The 12,380-nt window shown below is 45.3% G+C and overlaps 1 protein-coding gene across 2 annotated transcripts; it reads right to left on the reverse strand.

Moving 5' to 3' along the window:
- Positions 1–6,693: 6,693 nt before the first annotated feature.
- On the reverse strand, positions 6,694–10,797 carry LOC120678494 (GTP-binding protein BRASSINAZOLE INSENSITIVE PALE GREEN 2, chloroplastic-like). Of its 2 annotated transcripts, XM_039959701.1 has the most exons (4): positions 10,492–10,797; positions 8,159–9,818; positions 7,479–7,646; positions 6,694–7,217 (listed from the first exon to the last, which is right to left on the reverse strand). In XM_039959701.1, the coding sequence occupies exons 2-4, from the start codon at positions 9,617–9,619 to the stop codon at positions 6,849–6,851; spliced, it is 1,998 nt and encodes a 665-aa protein (XP_039815635.1). In that variant the 5' UTR covers positions 9,620–9,818; positions 10,492–10,797; the 3' UTR covers positions 6,694–6,848. The 2 variants fall into 2 exon arrangements, with proteins under 2 accessions (XP_039815635.1, XP_039815636.1); XM_039959702.1 differs by lacking the exon at positions 10,492–10,797 and having other exon boundaries at positions 8,159–10,452.
- Between the last annotated feature and the right edge of the window lie 1,583 nt (positions 10,798–12,380).

Raw genomic sequence — 12,380 nt, forward strand, 5'->3', positions numbered from 1 at the left:
CCCTTCTGCACCAAAGTATCAAGGCGTCGGTTCTTCCGACTACCATCGGATGCTCCGATGCCCTGGCGTCGGTTCTTCCGGTGCTCCTGAATCGAAGAGCTTTCAGGGCGCTGCCCTGAGACCCGCGAGGGGCGGCTCCCCCTCGACCCCCGTCCGCTAACCGGGTAGCGGAACCCCCGTAGGGGCAGTCCATCGGGCCTTGCTACGCCTATCTTCTCTTTCTCTTTGTCATCACTTGAACCTAAAAGCCTGAGAATGATTATCTTAACAATCATATTAGTCCAAGTGTTGTGTTGTCATTCGATCACCAAAATCACTCGAAATGGCATCAATGGTGCCATGTTCGTTACAAGCTCTTTGCAATGGTGAACTTCATTTTATGATTTGAGGTTGTTTTACAATAGTAAATATTTAGATTAAGTCTTTTTAATTTGTAAATGCTACTATATTATTTTCCATGCATATTTATTTTTGGTATGTTTCGTAATACAAATCTAGAGCACCAAAATTTATGAAATTGACTAAACTAAGACATATTTTGCTATAATACATTATGAAACATTGTTATTTATTATATTATTATACATTGATCATCATATTATTTGAGTTAACAACCACAAACACACAAAATGATAATTTCTAAGTATCTTTTGTGGACATGTGGCTAGATTAGTTGGAATTTATTTACATAATTATGTTATTTAAAAATTTATTTGTATCTATGGTCAACTCTATGTTGCTAATTATCTATTATATATTATGATAATGCACCAATTTGAAAGTATTTGTGGGCGATTCAATTCTCCGCTCTAAAACTATCGAACCAGTGGTTCAACCGATTCGTTACGGTTGGACCGGTGAACCAGTGAACCGATAGCCTCATCGGTTTGATCTCCAATCTGGTACTAATAATTATGCCTATAGTGAGGGGAAGTTTAGTATTCACAGTTCGTTGGGTTAGTTTCGTTCAAATTAGATAGATTTTATGGACTAATTGACTAAATTTTAATTTGGATGGAACTAAATCTTAGTCCACAAGTTTGCATCACCTAAAAGACTAAATTTTAGACCCAACATTTAGTCCATGGATCCAAATAGGATCTAAATTGGATGTCCATAAAAAAACTACATATCATATGAAAACAACATAAATATTGAAACTGGTTAAGAAAAAAGAGCGTACTTTCAAGTTTTCAGGATAATTAGGATGTAGCTTACCTTTAAATGTTTTTCTCGCGACCATACATGAGTATGTTTTTCATTAAGAAGAAAGCAGTTACAGATAGAATTTTGATGCGGTCAAACAGAGCTTGATCAACACAAAAGCACAAAGAACAAAATCTTGATGTAGCTTACCTTTAAATGTCTAAGACGTCTTTGCAAAAAAAAAAGTCTAAGACGTGTATGCGTCATGCGTGTCACCGTCGTCGAATCGATGCCAGGTTGGTATCGGTGTCTGCTCGTCGCAAGCTTGCCATCGCCAAGCGGATGTTGAATGGAGTTATCACGGTCATCGGTCGATGAGAGGGGTAAAGCCGCATCTCTTCTCCCAACGTTTTACATGCCATTTGCCAGAAGAAGGATGCTTTATCTAAGGAATTTCGCAAAAAAAAGTGAGACCAAACATTAGATTACAACTAACTTCATCATGGATTTTTCATCAGTTTTCCCCCATCGTAGTGTTTGCCGACTTGCGTAGTAGCAATCTGAAAGGCGGCGTGTCCAGTACAAACAAAAACAAAACGTTGCAGTGACCCGTATAAAGAAAAGAAAAACTGTTGCAGTGTTGTAAACCGCTGGTCGTGAAACGTATCAAGCTGGTGGGGGCCTGAGCCGCACCCATGCTCTGCTCCCACGGCGACTCGCTCCGGCGCCGCCGCACCTGATCTCCCAGCTCCGGCCGCCTCCAGCCCAGCCGGCTGTGGATCCGAGCTCTCCTCCACGCGCTCTCTCCATTCATCCCACTAGGAGTTCCTCTCGTCGCGCGGGCTGGGAGATCAGGGAACGCTTCCCTGCTGCCATAGACGTCTGCTCCGGCGCCGGCGTCGACTGTTACGCTGCCCCAACCTTCCCCTCCTGGCCCCTCTTGGACGCAATGTGAGTGCAGTGACGTCGCCGTAGCCTCGAAAGAGGCTCGCCGGGTGGTTCGGCAGCAGGAGGCAACGGCGAGGGACACTGGTGCCGCTGCCCCATCTCCGCGTCGCCACCACCACCATCCTCCGCGACGCCAGCTGCAGGTGTTCCTGTCCCGCGTCGTACAGCCGTCGGCCGGCCTATGCGCCAGTGATTCCTTCTTGCCGCTGCCTTCGTCGTCTTCCCCGGGCGGCATGTAAGGCATGGTCATGCTGCCCCCTTCAACCTGTGACCCTACGGTGTCCCAAACGGAAGGCCGCTCTTCCGACGACTCATCCTCCCGCCGTGTGCCGCCGCCGCCGCCGTCACTACAGTCCAAGTCACCGGCAGAGCGTAGCATTGCTTTCAAAGCGTGGGCTCGTGGCAGATGCTATCGCTGTCTTGCCCGCGATCATCAAGTTAACTCCTGCCAAGATGCTTTTCGTTGCATCCGCTGTCGTCGCCCTGGACATCGGGAGCGACATTGCCGCCTCCGGTCTCCCTCGGTCGCCCCATGCTCTCGCACCCCTGATGTCCAACCTCGCAATCCACAACAAGCTCGAAGCTGGGCGGATGTCGTTGCTGCATCACCATCAGGTGGGCATCATGATCAGCTACCAGCTTCAACTAATCCCCATGCTAGGTGCGGCATGGATGCCAACCCATGTATTAAATGCGGCTGTCGTTGTCATGCTGGTTTGCCCACCTCGGATCTTCCATCCATATTTGGGCCTGTGATGGAGTCGCTTCGTTCGGACCTCAAAGAGTTCTTCACATCTCGACTCGAGGAAGTACTGAGTCCACTCAAGGTTGAGGCCTCTACCATCAAATTGTGGCTAGCGCGGGTGGCTAACTACTTGGAACGTGTGGAGCCATCTAGTGAAGACCCTCATGCTGCTGACTTGGTTGGTCTGTTTGGTCCTTGCTCCCCGGTTCATCGATCTCCAACTCCATCCTTCTTCAATTCATTTGCGGCTGCTTGCATGTCTACACGAGACTCCATGCCAGATGAGAAGTCGGTGTCCATAGAGAACCGAGCCACTCGTGTGCTTTTGGATGCCAATGGGTTGGAGGTGACCACTACTGGAGATGTGGGACACTCACCCTCTAAGGATTTTGGAATTCCCATCGCCAATGAGATGGTTCTGGAACACACAACAACTCCCACTTTGCAAGTTCAAGCTCCCGAGTTTCAATCAACAACAATAGATACCACGACTCTCCCATTTCATGAGCCGGCAGAAGGAATTTCCAATCTCGCTGTCGGGACAATGCCTTTGGCCATGATCCCTTTGGAATGTGAGAAGCATGAGGTGGTTCCGTTGGACCTTCCTGTAGAGCAAATGTCCATACAAGGTGGCACCTCTATTGAGGATGTTGTGGTGGTGGAAGATGCATCTGATGATGAGGAAACAACCTCGGATGTGGGTACGGCGATTGAGGACCCCATTGTCCTCCTCCTTGTTGCGGATGATTGCACCCAGCCTACAGTTGAGATCAAGGTGGAAGTGCCCGTACAGGTGCATAACATTTCAATGGACACAACGTCCATGACAGATGTTACTGCTATGAAGTTTGAGGAGCTTGCTTGCACTCGTACAGAACCCCCATCAATAGTGACACCGTTGGCGACATCAACAGCAAGACGTAGGTGCAAGCACTATGACAAATCGTCAGTTCGTCGAAGTGTTCGCCTCGCCCAGCGCAAGGCGTTAAAAGACTTGGGGATCATTGCGAATGATGGGAAGCTTAACGAGGATGCCATTCAAGATTGTGCAGACATACTCAAGGAGTTGCCACCAGACCTTCTCAAGTCTTTAGCGAATCTAAAAAGTAAAGACTTCTGGGATGTTGTGGCGGGGCTTACTTTGCCTCCTGGTTAGTCTTGGGTGCTACTTTTCGGTCTTTGTTGTTTATGGTTGTTTCTAGTCTCGTCAAGTGGAGTGGTGCGGCCGCGTTGATGTCCCAATCCAATCAGTTGTTTGTTGAGTAGAGTTCGAGTGGAGTTGGAGTGGCCGTGTCCAAATCCAACTGGTCGGTTTCTTTGTCGTTGTTGTTTTGTCCAGTCTGGATGTTGTTTCTTCTTTTTAATATAATCGGCAGCTCTCCTGCCTGGTTCGTTTCAAAAAAAAAAAAGAAACGTATCAAGCTGACTTGGTAAGTGCTAATTTCATGCAAAGGTTAAAAAGATCCATCTCGATGATGGTTAGACAAGCTAGGGTTTAAGAATTTTCTTGGCCGGAAAGCTAATGAAAAACGGCAGGCTATCGTACTCCCTACTGTCGAGTTTTTTTACTGCTCTGGTCAACGGCGTGAGCCAAATCACTCAGCACCGAACGGTCGAGTGAGGTCTGTTTGTCAAGCTCTAGTTGCGACTCTATCGGCGGCTCCTGCTGGAGCCTTACCAAACACTCTAAAAATGGAGCGGCTCCATACTGTAGTATGTGAGAAGGTGGAATAACAGTTTTGTCTGCGAAAAGGTGGAGCCGGTGAAGCCACAAAAACTAGCTCCACCTGTTCCAACTCCGACTCTACCTTTTTTCAAGGAGCTGGAGCCCTCCTAAACAGGCTCTGACTGTGGCTGGTGTTGATTTGTTTTAAAAGAAAAAGTACTGCTAGCTGGCTTATATAGTTGATTGCTGGTACTGATTTGGTACAAAAGAAAAATATTACTAACTGATTAACAAGCCAAACGAGCAGTGAAAGAAACCGTAGGCGCAGTAAAAACCGAAAGCAGCCAGGCAGCAGGAGGACCTACTGCTGCGCTGCGCACAGCGCGCCAGTGCGTTACCCCGCGGGCCCGCCCGGGCCAGTCTACCGCCAGCGCATGCGCGCAGGCCAGAAGCGGCCCAGCGCAGGGGGAGCGCCGCGACGGGTCTGGTGGGCTTGGAGTTTGGACCTGACGACATTGGGCCCGCGGCTGCCGGGACCCCGTTCGTTCCTCCGCAGGTTATTGGAGAGAAAAAAAATAAAAGTAGCCATTGTTGTCAGATGTGTGTGTTGGTGCGTGCGTGTCGGGCCGTTGCGCGAGGGCACACGGACGCGGACCGGACCGGCGACCGCCCGCTGCCGCGGACATTATTCACGTAAAATTAAAAAAAAATGCATGCATGGAATACTAAAAGAAGTTTATTTGTGAAACTTTTTTATGGATGTGTGTAACTTTTCAAGACAAATCTAATGAGTCAAATTCGACCATAATTGACTACAGTGATGCTACAATAACCGCGCCTAACCATCCTCTAAGCAAACGGTCAAAATCTCATTAGCTACAGTAACTGCTACAGTATTATATTTGTGTAGTTGGTTTCGTAATTAGACTTCATTTAATATCTCTAATTAATGATCAAAGAGCCGAAAAATTTTCACGAAAATGTTTACCAAACACGGGGACTATTCTCGTGCCGGCTGCAGGGACACAGGCAGCCCGCAGCCACAGCCCACAAGGCGTGCGCGTGCGGACGCCAGGCGGGCAAGTATAAATTTCAAAGTGATAAATTTATTACTTCGAAATTATTGGAATAAGTTATATATATTTTGAATTATTAGATCAATTAAAAAATTAATAAAATAAACTAGAATGACGTTCTACGTAAATAATTTAGAGAAGAAATATCTAAAAATATTGGGTACTCACCCGCATCCTTACACATGAATCATAAATCTTGGTAAGATTAAAAAATCAGCTAGTTAATTTCCTGGTGCGACTGAACTTGTCACTAGAAGCAATTAAGCGAGGCTCTTCGAAGAACCGTTGTTTCGCAAGGTCAGAACAGTCACAATCGGCCTTGTCACTGCAGGAACACGGGATAATAATATATGTCATCTACGAATCGAGAAAGCGGAGCATGGCACACTCCAATAAGAAAAGAACATGTGCGAACAGTTGTATCCTCCACAAATTATCATGAAAACCATATGGAGCACAAATAGGTAGTAATTAGTAAACAGATAAAATCATTAGGACTAAAAAAAATTTGCGTAGATATATTGTCATACTACTTCTATAGCAAACACTAACATAGTGGCACCAATTTCTTGCCACTACAAATTAATAAACACTGCGATGTGTCATGCAATCACTAATGAACAGCCATGAAGAATACCAGGTTGTGAGAAAAAGGCAAGGATGTGAAAACGCAAACCAGTACGGCAGTACTCCTGCTTTCATCCATCTTCCATGCTAGCAAAAAAAAGGCTAACTAAAACAGAGAAAATTCGAAATAAAGTAATATAGCAATGCATTAACTGACAGAATAATTGGAGCTAAATATGTGAATTAGGCCGCGAAATTTGATATAGGTTCCAACTTACCTCTACACTCCATGTTCTGAATACTGCTCCTTGGAAAATCTCTATCACAAGCTGAAAACAGATACTAAAACATGGGTGCCTGTTGCTGCAAACATATAAAGAGAGACCTTTTGGTAGCGAAAATAAGTAGATAATGAATAGGCCACGTCTGCATGTCTAAATAGTCTCATTTTTGTGCATAACTGAAATAGGCCTTCTAGGATATCGCAATCTTCCTCAAGTTACAAGAACCAAATCTGTAGAATGCATGCGGTATTGACAAACTGATGCAAAGAACACATGGAAATTAGATTTAAAAAATGAGATATATGTGAGGAAAGAAAAACATCACAGGATGCAGTCCATGTCAACAGATATGAAGAATATAACCAAAAAGCCATGTTGACAGGAGAAACAGAATCCTGACTATCTCTACAGAATCATCACTTAACCATTTCTTCCAAAAGAAGCTGTTCTTCTTCCTCCTCTATTTTTCTTTGCTCAGCCTTTCTCCTCTCGTTATTCTTTCTTGTCTCCTCACCTATAGCATTAGCAATAGCAATGGGTAACCAAAATCCAGGCCTTTCGAGAAATTGGGCTCGGTGCAGAATCATCGCATCACGTTCTGTCACACCAATGCCCTCAAATGTCCACAAGGAAACAGTGGCTGTGCCTTTGAGGCCCAAGGAGTACCATCCAAGCCCAGAAACAGCGATGTCCATACTGTTGACATCCCAGCTCTCCCCAGACACCTCAATGCGTCTTTCTGTCCAGTGACCCAATTCATTAGTTCGCTCCGGGCCAATTGGCGGCTACAGCAACAACATATGAATCAGTATGATACAAAGCGCATATAATTGTCTTATCATAATTCTGTGATAGATAGAAAACTTCAGTTACATATGAATTGGACAAAGCTCACAATAGCATGTTTGTTTATTCAATCAACATTAAAGCATGTGCTCTTTCTCAATAAAGTAACCTTACTATCAGGTAGCCTGCAAGTGACCTTCTGTTAAAGATAACTAATTGTGTCATTATGAGTGACCCCCAGCATGCTAGAACAATTTTACCTGAAGTCTGATGCCAAAATGTTGGTCTCGCAAGTCACCAGCATTTTCAGTCTTTCCAAGATGGAGGGGAATATTGGAAGATGCCCAGACAGTTACATAGATAGTCTGTGCTGATGATTTTAGCACATCCAGACGTGTTAAGCCTCCAATATGGACGGATTGTCCTACCTGCAACCGTATACAGACATAGAGAAAAAAGATTATAAATATCCGCCATTAGAATGAGTTTAAGGCTGATATTGTCTGTCAGATTTCTGAAAGCTCCAAGGGTAAATACTTGCACAAGGATATTCAGGGAATAAGGTATGGGTAGATGAATTATCTAAGTGTGGAACTGTTTCAATTGTTATCTGGGAAACTAATAAAAACTAACATGAATAGCCATCATCTTACAAAATTTTATTTCAAGGAAAGGAAATGCTAGGAGTGAGTGGGAATTCAAGTTTTTTCTTTTGGTAATAGAAACATGGACTTGACGTACTCATCAATCATCATATTATGATGTTAGTGATATGCCTCTAGTATAGGAACAAGAGCATGTGGCTTATTTCAAAGATAATGATAACGTCCACATAACAGATTGCACAAAACAGCCCTTTCCAATTATGTACAGTTATGGGACCTTGTATGGATATAAAGTCCATTTTTAAAATGATAGAACTAGTATAAAAGTCACTTACTTTCACCCTGAAGGATCGTGGCCGCAATTCTTTCCTTATTTCAACCATCTTTCGTTCCTCATTATTTAATCTCATTGCCATTATGTATGGATGCAACAAGCCAGGAGTGTCATACATCTTTGCTTTTGCAGGCAAAACACCTGTTACCCTCAGTATGCCTAATGTTGTTCCCGGGACAGCAGCTTCAGTCAATCTTGTGATTTTAACACCTTGCTTCTTTGCAATAGCATTGATCAATGTAGATTTTCCAGCATTCTGTGCACCAATCACCCAAACATTGCTACGAGGTCCTGCTGAGTCCTTTATGTATGAAATTAGGTTTCTAACAGCCAAATCTCTGTGGACGCTGATCAAGAAAACAGCATCCAGCTTTGGTGCTCCAAAAGCCTTAGCACGGACACGAACCCACCTATCAAACCGCACTCCCATTTGCTGCCACGGAAGTAAATCTACCTTTGTACCAACAAGAACAAGCCTCGGTGTTTCACTCACCTTAGAATTCCTCCTTCCTTCAAGTGCCTTAAACAATGACTTGGCAGCTCGCTTGGGAAATGACCCATCAAAGTCTGCACAATCCACCACCATGACGATAACTGGCGTGCTAGCTGACCGCTTCATCAGCCGAGATGAAATGAACCTATCAAAATCAAAGTCCGGGATCAAGTTCTCAGCCCTGTCATTCTTCACAAGCCCATAATTTCTCAGGGAGTGGCACCGCGCACAGACCACGGCCAAGTCCTCCTCAGCCTCAGCCCTCTTAGCCTCCCTCGCCCGGCGCTTCCTTTCGGACTTGGACAGCTTCTCTTTCTTCAGTCTCTGGATTGTCTCCTCGGTGATGTTCCCATAGCCAACACCAGGTGGGGTGAAACCATCCAGTTCTTTCCTCCATTTCTCATCCTCGTCTTCTTCCATCTCCTCCCAATCGGAATCCCAATCACTTGCAAAACCATCAATATCAGTGTCAGCCTTCACCGCTGACTCATCCTCCCCAATTTCTTCAAGGAACTCATCGATATCGCTGTCCAGGTCCTCCAATTCATCATCTGATTCTAACACCAATGCATCTTCCGCCACCTGCACCTCCTCATCTTCAAGAAATGCATCCGTATCAGCAGACAAAAGCCCTTCTGCACTTTCTCCCATTTTGTCCTGAGAGCTGCGGGAGGGGTTCTTGAAGAAGCCAGGGAGGTTGGGATCCACATCCTGCATGAAGACCCCGCATCCAGGACATACAGGCCGACCGACAGCGGCTTCCTCGCCGTCACTGCCCTCACTGATGACCGGGGCCAGCGGCCTGCTGCGCTTGCTGGTGGATACAGCGGAGGCAGAAAGGCTGCGTCTCTGAGGCACGAATGGTGGGGGGAGGAAGGGGAGGAGGCAGGGAGGTGGAGCTGAGGGGGAGAGGATGCGGAAGGGAAGGCGAGCCGCCGCCAGGGCGGGGATGGGGAGGGGTTTAGCCATACGGCAGAGGTGCAGTGGCGAAGAAGATAAAGAGTGTTCCGTCAGAATTTACTCGCAAGCTTGGAAAATTTCTTTCTTGACTGTTTTTTTTTCTTTCTTTTTTTCTCTCGTCTAGGCGTCTACCACTACTGAATCCGAAAGAGGAGTCGTGTCCCGGAAAGTCTTCTAGCAGTGGTTTTGATTCTTCAATCCTTCGGTCCTGAAAAAAAAAATGACAACTAGATAACTGGAAGAATTTCTCCTAACAGCAACAATCAACATGGCATTAGTAAAATTAGCAGATAAAAAAAACTGTACAGCACTCAATTGACTATTAATAACATAATATTACACACAAGTCTCAGTGGTCAAGCTAAAAATGTAGAAAATTTATAAGTTCATATCAGTATATCACTAAAAATGTAGAAAACATCTGGATTGCAGATTTCGTTGTCCTACCTGCCCAGCGCAGTTTTTTTTCTCGCCCGTGAATTCTGACTTGTTACTTTAGATTTTGCCATCTAAATATAAGTTGGAATAGTCCTAAAATAGTGCTCCATGAACTAAGTACGAAGCAACAAGAGAAGCTCATCTATGCAGTACGGATATGGATACACATATAATTTTTTTTGAAATACAACACATAATACTTCACTATTTTCTAAAAAAAACTTTACTTCTTTATTTAATAAATAGATAATAAGGTACATTAAAATTCTAAAAGCAGTAGAGGCCTAGCGAAATAGCGATTTCACCAACACTTGTGATCTTGCATTTGTGCTGTTTTGCTCATCTTCTCTATAATTCTATTTCGCCAACACTCAAGCCTGCCAATCATCTCCATCCAATTCTCAAATTTCAAGCTTGCAAAATCGAAATAGGTTTATAATCACCTTCGGATTGAGGCCTTGAAGCCTGGAGGAAATCAGTTACCAGTGATCCCGGTCCTTCCCCATTCCACTTCCAGTTCCCAGAGGCAGCCGCAGCGGGGAAGAGGGAAACCCACAGGAGGTCGGCGGCGGCCGACGGGTGCTAGAGGCCCGTCGTGGGCTGGCCACGCGGCGCGGACGGGCGGAGCGTCGGGCGCAGGCGCTCGTCCTCGCCGGCTGTGCGTAACAGCGGCCAGCGGGCGGCGGTGCGACGCGGGCGGGACTGCGTGTGGGGGGACTGACCAGGCTGAGGAACGGACGGGATGAGATAGGGGCGGCGTCGGGGTTGGTAATGCTAGGAAATAGTAAGAGTTTGACGGTTAATTATTGTGTCAAACAAAATTAATTTACAAAACTAACTTTAAAATCTCGTGCTAGGAATTCTGAAGATTTTAATAAAGTTTTTGACCGTGTGATTTGAGGATAGTTACTGTAGTATCACTGTAGTCAATCATCAATTAATTACTATTATTAAATTCGTTACGAAAAGTTAGATTCATTTTTGAAAAATTTTTGCAAATAGATTACATTTCGTCATTCATGCGGAGGCTGGAAGAGCCGCGCTAAGAGGATCCAAATGGAGCCGTTATCTTGGGCTCGGCCCTTGGCCGTACGGGAAATAGCCTGGATACGTGTCGGGCCGCGTATTGAATTTGCTTTTTTTTTTAATCTTCCCCACTAATTTAACCATCTTGCGTTGAATGCCACGCATTTCGCGCCAAGCGGTTTATCACTGCGATGATCTCCGCACTCCGCAGCAAGCTTGCATGATGCACAACGGGTCAACAGCGAGTGGCTCACGGGCACGCTCACCGCCGCCCAGCCCAAGCAAACATGGCGCCATGGCGGATCAATCGATGGCTTCTTCTTCTTCCATCTCCTGCCACGCTTTCTCGATCCAGTCCTCTGCTCTGCTTCCTTTTGCTACATGCTCGCCGCTCCTAACTCCCAACTGTCGGTCACCCACATCCTCTCCGGCCGCGGCAGGTGGCGACGTCCTCGCCGCCTCGTCACGCCATACGCAAAGTCCTCACGCCCAGGGTTAACCGAACCGACCGGTCCGGTCAAACCGCCGCCCTCCGGTAGCGGTTTACCGGACCGGTTTGACCGGTAACCGGTGGAAATCGGTTGAATTCAAATCTAAATTCAAATAAATTCAAAAAATCCCGTGCAACCGGTTCCGACCGGTTTATCGGCCGGTTTGACCGGTTTACCGGCCGGTTTGACCGGTTTGAATTCAAATTCAAATTCAAAAGCTCCCGTGCAACCGGTTTACCGGCCGGTTTTACCGGTTTGACCGGTTTGACCGGTGGGCTTTAATGGGCCGGCCCATTTTTTCTTTTTTCTTTTTTGATTTAACTTTAAATCTCCGCAAACTATACTAAATAAACGAATTTTTGAGAAAATTTGACACTATTAGATTCATTGCACCTTGAAGTATTTTTAGGAATTTTTCATTTTTTGAATTTAAATTTAAATTTTGAATTTTGGCCGGTTGGGTACCGGACCAAACCGGAACCGGGCCGGACCAGTTTGACCGGTAACCGGTCAAACCGGACCGGTTCCCACCGGTTTGGTGAACCTTGCTCACGCCTCGTCAAGCCCTGTTTAATTTGTGAAATTTTTTGGATTTCCGTACTGTAGCACTTTCGTTGCTATTTTGTAATTAATATCTAATTATAGATTAATTAGACTTAAAAAATCATCTCATCATTTACAGTTGAACTGTGTAATTAGTTATTTTTTCAATTATATTTAATGTTTTATACATGTGTTCGAAGATTCGACGTGACTTTTAGAAAAAAATTTGGAACTAAACCGGGCCTGAAGTGACTCAACTGATCGATGTGTGC

Source organism: Panicum virgatum, chromosome 6N, assembly GCF_016808335.1.
Source record: "Panicum virgatum strain AP13 chromosome 6N, P.virgatum_v5, whole genome shotgun sequence".
Lineage (NCBI taxonomy): Eukaryota > Viridiplantae > Streptophyta > Magnoliopsida > Poales > Poaceae > Panicum > Panicum virgatum.